General features: G+C 45.9%; 1 protein-coding gene across 1 annotated transcript in view; it reads right to left on the bottom strand.

Moving 5' to 3' along the window:
- The window catches only part of LOC137627901 (echinoderm microtubule-associated protein-like 6), an 84985-nt gene that overhangs the window by 21289 nt on the left and 48323 nt on the right, over positions 1 to 15373 (bottom strand). The window contains exons 21-25 of the mRNA XM_068359345.1: positions 4910 to 5089; positions 2954 to 3152; positions 2303 to 2581; positions 1712 to 1959; positions 1049 to 1268 (exon numbers count right to left, since the gene is read on the bottom strand). Of these exons, the coding sequence (XP_068215446.1) occupies positions 1049 to 1268; positions 1712 to 1959; positions 2303 to 2581; positions 2954 to 3152; positions 4910 to 5089 (1126 nt within the window). The remainder of the gene's footprint in view (positions 1 to 1048; positions 1269 to 1711; positions 1960 to 2302; positions 2582 to 2953; positions 3153 to 4909; positions 5090 to 15373) is intronic.

Genomic DNA, 15373 nt, shown 5'->3' with positions numbered 1-15373 from the left:
CGGTGAAGAACATTCCAAGATTCTATTGAAAAGTTTGGAGCAAGTCTCCTCCTTCTGGTACATCTCCCTCTCACTGGTCCTATATATGAATTTTCAAAATAAGAGACAATAGGTTTAGGGATATCATCATCATCAACCAATTCATCAAAGGCCTCCGCAACCTGATTTACAGGTAAAAATGCTAAGGCTATAAAAAATCTCAATTTAAGACTGAATATGTCATCTTCGTGGGAACGTACCTTAAAACCTTCAGCTACAACATGTCTATAAATATTTTGTCCTAAATGAAATTAGCAAAAAGAAATATTTGTTCCTGGAAACGTATTTGAAAATGCGTTTTCCGCTGCTTTTTCGAAGTCTATTATCATATCTTCTGGCCCCTCGTTATTCACTAATTCTTTCACTTTTTGGAAAAGGAACTCATACGTATTTTGAGACTTATGTAAGAGGGCAAAGAATCTAGGAGCACTGAAGTTCTTAATTTGTATATGCAAGACATATAATTGGAAAAATATAACAGGACAGCTCTTAAAACTTCCATCTGCGTGATGATGGGGTGAAACTAGACTAAAAAGTCTGGAATAAAGAAACTTATAAAGTCGTTTTGTTTATATTTTTTTTTTAAACTAAGGGAATAACCAAACTAATCGTTTAGTAACAAAGTAGTTAGGTGGATTGTTTATGCTATTTGTAAACAACTAGTGAATAACCAAACTAAGTAGTTAGGTATTTAGGTAATATCATATATAAATAATTCATAATATATAATATAGAAATATCATATTTTTCTGATTTAGACATTTAAAAAAATGACAAGCCTGGTACCGAATTGTCCTGGTACCGAATTGTCCTTGTACCGAATTGTCCGGGACCGAATTGTCCGGGACCGAACTGTCCGGGACCGAACTGTCCGGGACCGAATTGTCCGGGACCGAATTGTCCTAGCACCAGTAATTACTGCTTCATAACAAAAAAAAAAAAAAACTACAAGCTCTTATCTCTACAGTAAATTTTGTTAAGATGTACAAGTCAGGAAATGTTATCTCACCCTCATCAGGAAGATCATCTAAACTTTCGGGAAGGTGTACTGATTCAGACGGCGACACACTACCGTCTTCATCCGTCGTCAGAACGTTGCGTACCTGCCATACAATCACTGCTGTGTCTGCACCGCCAGTCGTTACCACCATATCATCATCACAAGACCACCTGACATTTGTGACGTGGCTGCTGTGTGCACGATATTGTCGATGTTTTTTAAACCCTCCCTGGATAAAATGCCAATGATGCAAGTTAAATTCACATTTCCCTTTTATCAATAAACAGCTTATTAAATGTTTATATAGAGAAAACATTTTAATCTTATGTTAAAGAGAACAGCTGTCAAATTCAACATCTAATACATCCTTCTCACATTGGATAGCCACAGTGTTTTTATTACCTTTATAAGAAATAGACAGTGGAATAATCAAGTAATATACTTCATAAAAAGATAAATGTAGCTTAAAGCTGGCATGGAAAACAATATGAAAAGGATAAAGACATCAATAACTTATAGCCTTTAAAGTGGTTTGGAAAACATCTCACAAAACAGGTAATCTAGGAAAAGATGTCAAGTTATCACTATAAACTCACAGAGACATGTTAAAACAATACATCATACTGTAAGCTATAATACTTTTAACCTGCTGAAAGGTTACAACATCCATACCTTGCAGGGATAAGAAAAAAGCCTGACCAGCCCTCTATCATCAATGGCTACAGCTACTACAGGAAGCTTGTTTGCTGTTGCGACAGCATTAACATCTGTCAGATCCATGTCAGTTGACCACACCCCTTCAACTGTTGCATCAAGCACACATGTCATGGGTGGACTCCAAGCTAAATCGCTGCTTGTAGACTCTTTGATGAGCTGGCGAGTGCAGTGTGGTGCTTCATAGAATAGTTGTTCCCCTGCTCCTGTTGTTTAAGACATAATTGAAATTAAACTTAGTTTCCAAAATTGTGTCACACTCCACACTGCTAACAGAAATGACAAATTCGGATATGATTTGTATTTTTCCCTAAATACTACAAACCTGTTGCTTATTCTTTTAGATAATCAGACTACATGGTTTCCTACAAATTGATTGATATTCGGAATTCGGGTCATATGATCGGGCGCTGGGGACAAGCTGGTGATTATGTGGTATGAAATACAGGCGCATTACAATTCTAGGTCCTCTCCATACTGGAACTAAAAGTCAATCTCCGTCATCTCTTTAGCATTCTTTCTTTGCAAGTTAAATTTTTACCAACTCACCTGAATTTGTTTGTAAAAGACGAGAGTCCTCATGCCATGTAATGTGTGTGATCCACGACGAAGCCCCTCGGCAAATCCCAACCCTCTTTAACCCCGAGCTATCCTTGCTCACTATGTCTCCATCCGTGTCAACAACATACAAGTCAACAACACTTTCATGAGATGCAACTGCTAGAAACCAACCATCAGGGGAAAACTTTACATCTGATATACCTTCAGAGCGGTGCTGTGCAGCACCTTGCTTCTCTAGGGAAGGGTATAGGTAGATGGCAATGCTACCTGAAATTAGATATACAGTACAATGTATAAAAATTTAAAGCATATCTACATCTTTTGCTTGAGGGTACACTCAGGCACACTAGTCTATCTTATTTCTCTTCCACTTGTTTTGTTAAAGTTTTTATAGTTTATATAGGAAACATTTATTCTAATGTTACTGTTCTTAACATATTTTATTTTTCCTGTTTCCTTTCCTCACTGGGCTATTTTCCCTGTTGGAGCCCTAGGGCTTATAGCATCCTGCTTTTCCAACTAGGGTTGTAGCTTAGCAAGAAGTAATAATAATAATAATTCTTTAAATCTAAACCTTAGAATATAGTAAAGTTACAATTTTCCTATTCAAAAGACAATGAACAATTCTGCCGTTATTACCATCAAGAAAGCCAACAACCAAAAAGGCCGCAGTTGGATGAAAATGAACACATCTTGCAGTCTTCCGAAGATTGGCTGAGCCAAGAGGTAGGCTGTCCACAAGATCCCATCTGCGGAGCGAGTTGTCGTCGCCTACTGATACCGCTTCTGGTTTCAGAGGATGAGTGTCTAGTCCCCAGACTTCCCCTTTACCATGACCCTAAAAAGAACCCATAGTTTTTAGATTAAAGAAAACAGTACTGTAACATAGTTACTACAAATCAAAACAGCAACTTCAGCCTCCTAATTACCTTCACAAACAAAATATGGAGGGGCTTAGCTTTTGCCTTCACCTACAGAAAAAAAAATATTCAATATTTTATTTTATGATATCTATCAGGCTAGCATGAGGTGTTCCCTTAATCTAACATTGGATAATGTTGACTATAGAATGGCCAAAAGACTAAATAACCTTATAATGTACAGTAGTTCATCAATACAGTATGTTATATTGAAAGATTTTTAGTTCTGGCCCTTACAGTAAAGTATCTAAAAGTGACCCATGTACCTATTTCAAAGCCGAGAAGAATTTAGATAATAGTCAACTCATAAAAATCTAGAGGAACACTCAGTAGAGAGCATGCCTTTGCCACGCCAGGCAGTCTTATTTTGCTCTTAACTCCATTGCACACTTGTACTGTAATTTGATGTATTTTCTTCAAAATCTACCGTATCTGTCCTTGGGTCATGCCTCCACATGTTCATTAAGTTTCGTTGAAATTGGTTCTGTTAGTTTTGCGCAATGTTGTTCACAAAAAGAAAACTAACTAATAAAGTATTTGTCATTTACTTAACATTGCGATTATTTTCAAAGCACAGTAATGCACATACAGTACTTATACTTTGATGTATTGTACTTTATTCAAAATGTTAGATTCATCCTTGTGTCTTACCCAACATTTCCACCAAGTTTGGTAAACTCAGCACAGTAGTGTGTGTAAAGTTTCTCACGAACAACCAAACAAATAAACTAAGAAACGGACAACATGGATGAATACATACACTGCGCAAAATCTTTGATTTCGGTGAAGGCAATGAATAAAATAAATTTTTTCTTTAAGCCCATTCAAAATCTGTTCCTTTTTAAGGAGTAGAAATAAGACTGAGAGTTAATAGGTTGGTGCAAGAGTGTATAATTTCTTCCAGTTCAAATAGCAACCAAATGCTTAAGGACTGTATGAATAAAAAAAACACCAAAGCATTACAAAACTTCTATAATATACAACTTAAACTTTTTCCTTGCTATTCGCTGAAATTACAATCATTATATCAAATATACTTTACTGCACTTATAATACTGTATTATAAGCAATGTGATTTATCTCTCAAAATGACAGTTATTTCAATAAAGCAGTCTTTACAGAAGAGCAATTTTTTAATGCATAAGAACGTTTAATCAGCTACAACTGTGCCCTTGCTCTATATTAATTCTCTCGTAACATGTTTACAACTTTTCAAACTTCCAAAGTGAAAGGCCGTTATGTACTTCAAGCATGAAGCTTAAGTGCTCTTTCCGTTTTCTCTCACATGCTCTATAGTTTAAAATCGTCACAACTTTTATCCCATTAATTTTGCAACTCTCATCTATAAATGGCTCCGCAACACTATTTGCAATCATTTTTCTGTTACAGTATAACTTTGAATATTAGCAATTTGTTGACACAACTGTTCAAAAACACCTTAATTTTCTTTCCGAGTGTCAACATACCTGTCGTCTCGTCATAAAAATCTTATCCACACATTATAAATTTATGCTTGATTTACGAATACTAGATTACTAATGCTAAGGATCATTCCTCTTTTCCCAGGCTACTTGTATCTTTTATTTTTACTGTCCTATCAGTACCGTATAAGCTGTAATTTATACGTAGCTTTTACATCATTCTTTAAACGTCGAATTATCCAGATTAATCTTACCTGTACTAAAAGAGTTATTTTTCCTTCATCATCCATAACGAGTAATTCAGAATGTTGTGTGCCTACAAGTAGCGGGACATTAGTTCCTGAAGCCACCGAGAGACTGCGAATTCCCGGTTGGGAGGACATCAGAGCTACGGGAGTGGACTCTTCTAGAAAATGGTCTGTAACTGGGAACACCTGCAAACGGCAAAATAACAGGGCCTTAATTTCAATAATTTATTAGAAAGATAATGATATCAAGACGACTTTCAGGGATGTACCGTGCATTTACTCTGCCTGCGTTGTAAACAGAATTAGAATTGTAGCATACTGATTTTATATCCTGTACAAGATACTGAATGACTGTGATAGCTTTAAAATAGCTGTCATCATCCTTATTATTGCTATTATTATCATTGGTATCATTAATATCATTACTTTATCATAATTATTGTACGATTATATTACAACTATGATTATTATTACGGTATTATTAAAGCTGTTTTTAGTCTTTGTTATCATCACCTTATAAACTTTTATGGTACACAAAAATTATGTAAACTTTTCCTGTTAAAATGTTATTTTCATTAGTAAAATGACAAATTCGAAGATAATTTGTATTTTTCCTAACCATACAAACCTTAGCTATTTACAAAGGGTTATTACTTTTAGCGTAGCTGAAATGGCGAGCCATTAGAATTTAACGAGGGTGTATTACCCCCGCGCTAGTTAGCGGGGGGGTAGGGGAGTGGTAGCTAGCTACCCCTCCTCCCCCTCACACACAGGTGAATACTCACTTTCACTTAGAGGTAGGACTTGTCTTGGGGGACAGGGCTGGCGGGCAAATATGTGTAAATAGCTAAGGTTTGTATGGTTAGGAAAAATACAAATTATCTTCGAATTTGTCATTTGTTCCGTAACCGAAATACAAACCACGCTATTTACAAAGGGTGACTTATCCCTTAGGAAGGGTGGAAAGTCCCCAGCCATACTGGCTTTGGCTTTACCCGGGGACTCAGAATCCGAGTGAGTCGCACTCGAGAAAAGGAGTCCCTGCACCTCACAAGTTCCTTGCACCGCAAGGAACCATGTGGCCTACGTAAGCTTGTGTGTGAAGGAAGAAGTGTGACCCGTCCTAGGCAGTTGACCTGGAGTTCCAGAAGGAACTCTGGGTTAGGACGTTCCCAATACCACCTCGTCAGGGTATGGGGGACGCGACAGTATTGACTCAATACTCGGAACACAAGGAAGCATGGTTTACCTGCAGAGGTTCGAGGTCAGCTATGCAGAGACCAGGATGCTGCTTCCCCGTAGAGGGGATGATGAAGAAAGAAGTAAGGGCCAGACATACTTCTTTCGTTCATGCAGACTAAAACCTGATAACAATGCCCTCAACCTTCTGCTACCTGTCCAAAAAGGAGCCTGAGGTTAGACCAGCTGTTGTGTAGCCACCACAGAGCGATAGAAAACGTATCGAGACTCCTGTGGGTCACGCCCTGCAGGAAGCGGGCTGCGAAGGTCATCAGACGCTTCCAGACTCCAGCTTGTAGCACCTGCGTCACAGAGTAGTATTACTCGAAGGCGAGGGACGTTGCGATGTATCCAACATCGTGCTGTAGGGCGACGTGACGGGGGAGGGTCTGAAGACAGGTCGAGATGAATGTCCTTGAGTCCGGGCTGAAGAGGTATACTGGTGACTCTCCCCCCATGTCCTCCTTGTGTTCCCAAATCGGCTGCAACTGAGGCCAAACTGCAGCTGTTCCCAGCGCTAACCTCTCGATTCCTGTACTGGCAAGAAAGAGAAGGTCTTGGGACATCAGACACAGAATGGAGACTCAAAATCTTGAATGAATCGGACCGAAGGGTCGGGACCCTCAGATTCTGAGTCTAGCCAACAACTCAGGAGCGAGCCTGAATGTTGCCTTCCCCTCTTCCTTAGAAAGGGGGGGAGTAGTAAGAGACCAAGAAGATTGCTTACACACTGGCCGTGGCCAGAGTGAGCAGAAGACCCAAGGCGGAATACAATCCGAGGCCTGTCGTAAAAGGGTCTTGAGAAGATCTCTTAAAGGACTAAAAGTCCGAGCCATGCTCCAAGTTGGAGGTCTTCCTCCGACTAGGGCAGGGACGATCGTAGCTTCGCATGAGCGAGGATAGATCCAGCGGGCAGGAAAAAGTTATTCCTTTAAGCCTGAAGGTCAGGGAAAGGCTGAGCGACAGGCTTCATTGCCAAGAGCGGAAAGGAGTTTCCTCCCGCCGAAAGGCAATAAGACCGTTATTGCTGGAGAAGAGGCCTCACGGGAAGAGGTATATCTCCCACGGCACCAACCACCTTAGACTCTTCACTTTGCCTGGGAGACCCCTGTGGATGACTATCGCAGATGACGCGACCTCCGTACCGCGACTGTAGCGGGTTGTCTCTTCTAGAGGAGGAAGCGTAGTGTCTCCAGGCATGAAGCCGAAGCGACGCCCCGGTTCGGGAGAGATGTCGCAGTGTGGTTGCTTGAGTAGTCTGCGCCGTGGGAGAAGCTCTCCCGGGAGTTCCGTCAGGGGAAGCAGAGGGTCCAGAAACCGTTCTGCGCATAGTCCCAGTGGAGCTCTCCCATTGAAAGGTTGACAGACAACCTGGTTTTGTTGAGACCCATTGTCCGCAGACAAAAAGGAGGGAAGACGCAGGCGTCGAAGTTGTCCCACCATCACCGGAATGCATCTTGCCAGAGTCTCGGGGTCTGAGACTGGGGGGAAAACTAGCGGAAGCTTGAGGTTCCAAGCTGTCGCGATCAGGTCCCCCAGACCAGCACTTGCTGGTTACCCAAGGTCAAAGACCCCTAGGTACACTCTCTCTATGAGGCTCTGCTCGGATAGTCTGAGAGAAACATTCCCCTGCCTGGAATGAGAGAGCCGATGGTGGAATTGAGAGAATCTCAATCATCCCGGTATCTCTACTGCAAGATGTGAAGGTGTGAAAATGCGTCCCCTGCTGGTTAGCATGAAGTCGACACGCAACGGGGCGACTTGGCAGGAGCGGTAGGATCTGAAGAGGGGCCAGACTAAGGCCCTTAAGCCTGCCTGAATGATGGAGAGGTATCCTTCAGGTCTTGACCATAGGCCTGGACCGGAACATGCCCCCCCCCCTTTCCTTTGACGAGTCCGAGAACCGCATCAAGAATGTGGGGAAAGGACGAGAATATCCACTACCATCAAGAGGCTCCATAGGTCAACACCCATTGCAGGTTTAATAGTTCCGCTGGTCCCATAGGGCCAGGGAGTCCGGTTAAACATTGCCTGAAGCCACCGGAACTTGGATCGCCCCACATGGAACTTATCCTGAGGCGACCGTTCGGACTATAAACGGGTCAATGAGGAAAGAAGAACTAGGAAACGTTCCAAGGTAGGGCTGAAAACTCTGCTTGACTGAGAACAGGTACTGCGACTCTCCTCAGTCTTGCCACAGTCAACCGAAAGGAAGGCTCGGAGGATGTGGTAACAGAATCTGGCGTCCCCAGGTGGTCACCCATCCAAGTACCGACGTTGCTTAACCTCGCTGGACGGACGAGAAGCGGGGTTTCCAACGTGGTAAGGCGGTTGACTCAATATCATGGCCAGATACTCCAGATGTTGAGGCAGAGGAAGAGAAGGCTCCAAGCAAAATACCATGAGCCCACACTCATGGTCAGCATTCGGAAGCTTTTCCCGTCGCTGAAGAAGGTCGAAACCCGAGCCTACCGGAGTTGACCAGCCCTCCAAACAGCAGAGGAGGCGGAAGTCTGCACCTGAGCGGCCAAGAGGAAGGCAGGGAGAGTTCTCTGGGGAAACAAACCTGCTATGCCACGGTGGGATAGCCACACTGCATCATAAGCAGGAATACTTGCAGTCTAGGCTGAATTCGACGAGCACCCTGGAAGATGGATGGAATGGAAACTGAAAGTACCCGTCCTTCCGATCCAGGGTTAAAGGAGTCCTGTCGCCTCGTTACCAGTATCGATTCTGCTGGTCTACGCTGGCCGAAGTTTGTTCGACAAACTTGATCAGGGCTGAGAGGTCGACTATGGACATCCCCTCTCAGATCCTTCCTTACAAGAAAGGATCGACTGAGGGGGCCGGGGGTGAAGCCGTCGATGATCCTAAGGAAGACCTTCGCCTAAGGTATGGATCATTCTGCCCAACCGGGCAACTCTGCTGATGCTATGGCATAGAGGTTCAGAGACACTGAATTCGCTGACAGAGACGGCAGGCGCGATATCCTTGGCTACTCACAGAGATTGTGCGGGAATGGGCATCGGGAAGCTGTCATTCGGATGAGTAACCTTAAGCATCCTCCCAGCGAAAAAACCTGCAATCCTAGAGTTCGTTAACTCCTTTTAGGACTATGCCCCCCCGGGGGAGTCTCCCGTGCCATCTGTTCCTGACAGGAGGAAACTGCAATTGGACACCTTGTCCCAGTTGTCGTAGCCGATAACTTAGGCCGACGTGGTTGAAAGAAAAGGGAGCTGGAGCCCTGCAGAGTCTGGAAGAAAGCGCCTTGGAGGAGTGAAACCGGAAGTCGATTTACTCCGCACAGCAGATGTCTAAGTCTCTGTCCTTGGGCAAAGACAAAACTCTTCTCAAGGATGGAAGGGTGTCTGAGGTCGTTGACCTCCACAGATGAGACACCCGAAGGAAGCCTTCAGTCAGCGCGTCCAGATGGTACAACATCGAGCTTGTCCGCAAGTAGATACTTAACGACGAAAGGCCAAGGTGCCTGAGCTCGAGAGGAGGAAAGTACCCTTGATCTTCCTGTAGCTTCCTTGAACCAAACCTCGGGCCGTAACCGAGGAGGGAAAGAACCTGGTAAGCTCCCAGAGGAAGAGGTAAGCAGTCATCCCTTGTCCGATGGAGAAATCTTGAACGGAAAGCCCCCCCGCCAAAAATCCTTCCAGGGCGGGAGAAGGAGAGAGTACTCGTGCAGGAGAGGGGACCCTCGAGACCGACCTCTTGGGAACCAACTTCGCCCTGGGGGAAGTCACCACGAAGTCCACTCCTCTCTTTCTCTTCAGCGTAGGAGAGACAGCCGCTGGTTTGTTACCCTGGCCGGTGAGTGCTGGTTTCATAACCCTCATTAACGCCCGTGCCAGCGGATCAAACCATGTCTGCTGCTCCAAGGACACAGAGTCCGAAATCCTCACTAAGGTGAAAGGGATCGGGCGATCCTTTGGAGAGGACACGACGGTTCCTGCCTGAAAAGAAGGTGGGAAGAATGCTGTACTGACCTGTCTTCGTCCTGCACTACCAACCTGTGCTTGGATGGAGGTGATCCCGAGTGCCGCCTAGGAGCACGCGTCCCTGCTGCTACCACCGGCTGTGGAATTCGCCGCGAACTATGGTCGCGCGAGGGCGAACGGTCGCGCAAAGGCGAATGGTCGCGCGGGCGCACAGGCGAGTGGTCGCGCGGGCGCGCAGGCGAGCGGTCGCGCGGGCGCGCAGGCGAGCGATCGCGCGGGCGCGCAGGCGAGCGATCGCGCGGGCGCGCAGGCGAGCGATCGCGCGGGCACGCAGGCGAGCGATCGCGCGGGCGCGCCGAGGGATCGTGCTGCTGCGTAGGTGAAGAAGATCGCTGGCGGTAAGCGATGGCGAGCAGCATGTGTAGGTGAATGATCGCGTGATAGGGTGCGATGGTGATCAGCATCCGCAAGAGGGCGAGCGTTCAGGGTTGTGCGATGAGGAGAAGCATGTGTAAGCGGGCAATCGTGCAGGGTTGTGCGATGTCGAGCAGCATGCGCAGGTGAATGATCGCGTGAAAGGGTGCGATGGTGATCAGCATCTGCAGGAGGGCGATCGTTCAGGGTGGTGCGATGAGGAGCAGCATGCGTAAGCGGGCAATCGTTCAGGGTTGTGCGATGGCGAGCAGCATGCGCAGGTGAATGATCGCGTGAAAGGGTGCGATGGTGATCAGCATCCGCAAGAGGGCGATCGTTCAGGGTGGTGCGATGAGGAGCAGCATGCGTAAGCGGGCAATCGTTCAGGGTTGTGCGATGGCGAGCAGCATGCGCAGGTGAATGATCGCGTGAAAGGGTGCGATGGTGATCAGCATCTGCAGGAGGGCGATCGTTCAGGGTGGTGCGATGAGGAGCAGCATGCGTCAGCGGGCAATCGTTCAGGGTTGTGCGATGGCGAGCAGCATGCGCAGGTAAATGATCGCGTGAAAGGGTGCGATGGTGATCAGCATCCGCATGAGGGCGATCGTTCAGGTTTGTGCGACCGCGCGATGGCGATCAGCATCCGCAGTTGAGGGTCGCGCGATGGCGATCAGCATCCGCAGTTGAGGGTCGCGCGATGGCGATCAGCATCCGCAGTTGAGGGTCGCGCGATGGCGATCAGCATCTGCAGTTGAGGGTCGCGCGATGGCGATCAGCATCCGCAGTTGAGCTAGTAGCTGGCGAATCATGTTCCTTCAGAAGTGTTGGAGAACGTTGGCGTGCCAGCAGTAACACACGTGGGCGATCCGGAGATCGCTGGCGAGCTGATGATCGCTGACGAGCTGACGATCGCTGGCGAGCTGATGATAGCTGACGAGCTGATGATCGCTGACGAGCTGATGATCGCTGACGAGCAGAAGGCTACGCGTGGAAGCCTGCGCAAAGAAGAAGAGTCCTTGACCCCGACCTGAACCGAAGTTCTAGATCCCGAGGGCGAACGTGGGCGCACAGGGCACGTAACAGGAACCGCAGGGAAGATCATCTTGAAAGCGCTGACGAACAGGAGAGCGCTGACGAACAGAAGGGCGCGCAGGGAAACCCTGACACGCAAGGGAAGAACCCCCGTGGGGGCAACCCTTTGCCCCGAAGGGATCGTTGTCCGCCGGGAGACTGATGTCCGTCGGAAGACCGCTGTCCGTCGGGAAGACCGTTGTCCGTCGGGAAGACCGTTGCCCGTCGGAAGACGAGATTAGACTGCTGTCCATCTGCACCAAGACGGAAGATCGAGAAAAAGAAGTTGTAGGCTGCAAACGGAGATTCAAAAAGGCGCCTCAAGCACCCTTATAGGGAGATGAGAGGCCCTTACGACGAGGCCTTACGGCGAGGGAGGCCAACAGCAACAGCAACAGAAGAAACCTCCGAAGAGGAGTCTCTATGAGTGTACTCTCTCGCGAACGAAAGAGAAACACTTCGTGGAAGAGACTGGTCAGCCAGTGACCTAAAAGGGGCAATCCTCCGAAGAGGAGCTCCTGCAGTTGCCCAGCCCCTTGAGCGAAACTGCAGGTGCGACCGCTCAGCACCAAGAGCATAGTCGCACGAAAAAAAGGCAAGAGAAGAACCCCCCAAAAGAGGAAAAGCTCAAGCCTGGACAGGAAAAAAAACTTCCCTCGGAAGGAAAGTTATCCGCCCAAGGAGGCAAGCCTCCTGACTGTTCTAAAATGAACTGGAGAGCTGTCCGTCGACACGGGAGTACTACCAGTAGAAGGAGACACGCCCCTGACGACAATACAAGGGGGGAGGCAGCAACAGCCGAATCCCCAGGACTCAACCAGACAGCTCACACCGTTGCTATATTACAGAAACGAACTAGATCGGTAACTGTAAAAAAATAAAACAAATAATATTAGTACACATTCATTCCCCCGGGAAGGCTCCGAAGAGGAATCCCGAGGAAAAGGAACAAGAATTACACAACAGGCACGTGCCCTCACAACCACTTACACTCGCGGAAGGAGAGCTGTAACCAAAACAGAATTATAACAATTATAATTATGTAACTATGTAATTATGTAATTTAAAAATGAATGAACACTAAGGAAAAAAACGAAAACCCCGAAAGGAATCGTTCTACAAGCTGAAAAATTGACAACTACAATTAGATTCATAAACTAATTGAGACAAAATGTACGGCGTAGCAACCCCACCCACACGGGAAGGAAGCTACAAGGGCGTAGTAAAACATAGTAAAAGGGTGAACGACCTCAAGAGAGAGAGAGAGAGAAAGACCGAAGTCAAACTCGATCGCAACCCATAAAATTAGGCCGTGGTGGCCTAACTGCCGAGGCCTCCACGTAGAAATCGTACACTACACACACACATCTGAAAAGGAAACTTACTTATTTCTATACTCAAATATATATACAAACATGAAAACATGTTTACATATATATTGAGTAAAAGAAAAGTAAGCGATTAAGTAAAGACAAAACAGACAATGGCTGCCAAGCGAGGACCAAGACAGAGACGTCTGTCACAGTCCGAGCCAAAAGTGAAAGTGAGTATTCACCTGTGTGTGAGGGGGAGAAGGGGTAGCTAGCTACCACTCCCCTACCCCCCCGCTAACTAGCGCGGGGGTAATACACCCTCGTTAAATTCTAATGGCTCGCCATTTCAGCTACGCTAAAAGTAATAACCCTTTGTAAATAGCGTGGTTTGTATTTCGGTTACGGAACAAATAAATTTTTGAATATACTTACCCGGTGATCATATAGCTGTCAGCTCTGCTGCCCGACAGAAAAACCTAAGGACGAAATACGCCAGCGATCGCTATACAGGTGGGGGTGTACATCAACAGCGCCATCTGTCGAGCAGGTACTCAAGTACTCCATGTCAACACAGAACCAATTTTCTCCTCGGCCCACTGGGTCTCTATTGGGGAGGAAGGGTGGGTCCTTTAATTTATGATCACCGGGTAAGTATATTCAAAAATTTATTTTACTAATGAAAATAACATTTTTCAATATTAAACTTACCCGGTGATCATATAGCTGATTCACACCCAGGGGGGTGGGTAGAGACCAGCATATATGTTAACATTAAGAGCTAAGTATTTCGTATTTCATTTTAGCAGTTATTCAAAATAACAAACATAAAATTAATAAGTACCTGGTAAGGAAGTCGACTTGAACAATTACTCTGCCTTTTTAAGTACGTCTTCCTTACTGAGCCTCGCGATCCTCATAGGATGCTGAGCGACTCATAGGAGCTGAAGTATGAAGGGTTGCAACCCATACTAAAGGACCTCATCAAAACCTCTAATCTAGGCGCTTCTCAAGAAAGAATTTGACCACCCGCCAAATCAACCAGGATGCGAAAGGCTTCTTAGCCTTCCGGACAACCCAAAAACAACAATAAAAAACATTTCAAGAGAAAGATTAAAAAGGTTATGGGATTAGGGGAATGTAGTGGTTGAGCCCTCACCCACTACTGCACTCGCTGCTACGAATGGTCCCAGGGTGTAGCAGTTCTCGTAAAGAGACTGGACATCTTTAAGGTAAAATGATGCGAACACTGACTTGCTTCTCCAATAGGTTGCATCCATTACACTCTGCAGAGATCTGTTTTGTTTGAAGGCCACTGAAGTTGCGACAGCTCTAACTTCATGTGTCCTTACCTTCAGCAAAGCATGGTCCTCCTCATTCAGATGGGAATGAGCTTCTCGAATCAAAAGTCTGATATAATAAGAAACTGCATTCTTCGACATAGGTAAAGAAGGTTTCTTAATGGCGCACCATAAAGCTTCTGACTGTCCACGTAATGGTTTAGTACGCCTCAAATAGTACTTAAGAGCTCTTACAGGGCACAGTACTCTTTCTTGTTCATTTCCAACCAAATTAGCAAGGCTTGGAATATCGAACGATTTGGGCCAAGGACGAGAAGGAAGTTCGTTTTTGGCTAAAAAACCAAGCTGTAAGGAACATGTAGCCGTTTCAGATGTAAATCCAATGTTCCTGCTGAAGGCGTGTATCTCACTGACTCTTTTAGCTGTTGCTAAGCAGACGAGGAAAAGAGTCTTCAAAGTGAGATCTTTAAAAGAGGCTGATTGAAGTGGTTCGAACCTTGCTGACATAAGGAACCTTAGTACCACGTCTAAGTTCCAACCTGGTGTGGCCAACCGACGCTCCTTCGAGGTCTCAAAAGACTTAAGGAGGTCCTGTAGATCTTTGTTGTTGGAAAGATCTAAGCCTCTGTGACGGAAGACTGCTGCCAACATGCTTCTGTAACCTTTGATCGTGGGAGCTGAAAGGGATCTTTCCTTCCTTAGGTATAAAAGGAAGTCAGCTATCTGAGTTACAGAGGTACTGGTTGAGGATACTGATTTCGACTTGCACCAGCTTCGGAAGACTTCCCACTTCGACTGGTAGACTTTGAGAGTGGATGTCCTCCTAGCTCTAGCAATCGCTCTGGCTGCCTCCTTCGAAAAGCCTCTAGCTCTCGAGAGTCTTTCGATAGTCTGAAGGCAGTCAGACGAAGAGCGTGGAGGCTTGGGTGTACCTTCTTTACATGCGGCTGACGCAGAAGGTCCACTCTTAGAGGAAGTGTTCTGGGAACGTCTACTAGCCATTGCAGTACCTCGGTGAACCATTCTCTCGCGGGCCAGAGGGGAGCAACCAACGTCAACCTTGTCCCTTCGTGAGAGGCGAACTTCTGCAGTACTCTGTTGACAATCTTGAACGGGGGGAACGCATAAAGGTCTAGATGGGACCAATCCAGAAGAAAAGCATCTATGTGAACTGCTGCTGGGTCCGGA

This window comes from Palaemon carinicauda, chromosome 35, assembly GCF_036898095.1.
Source record: "Palaemon carinicauda isolate YSFRI2023 chromosome 35, ASM3689809v2, whole genome shotgun sequence".
Classification (NCBI taxonomy): domain Eukaryota; kingdom Metazoa; phylum Arthropoda; class Malacostraca; order Decapoda; family Palaemonidae; genus Palaemon; species Palaemon carinicauda.
This window is presented reverse-complemented; position numbering and strand designations above follow the sequence as displayed.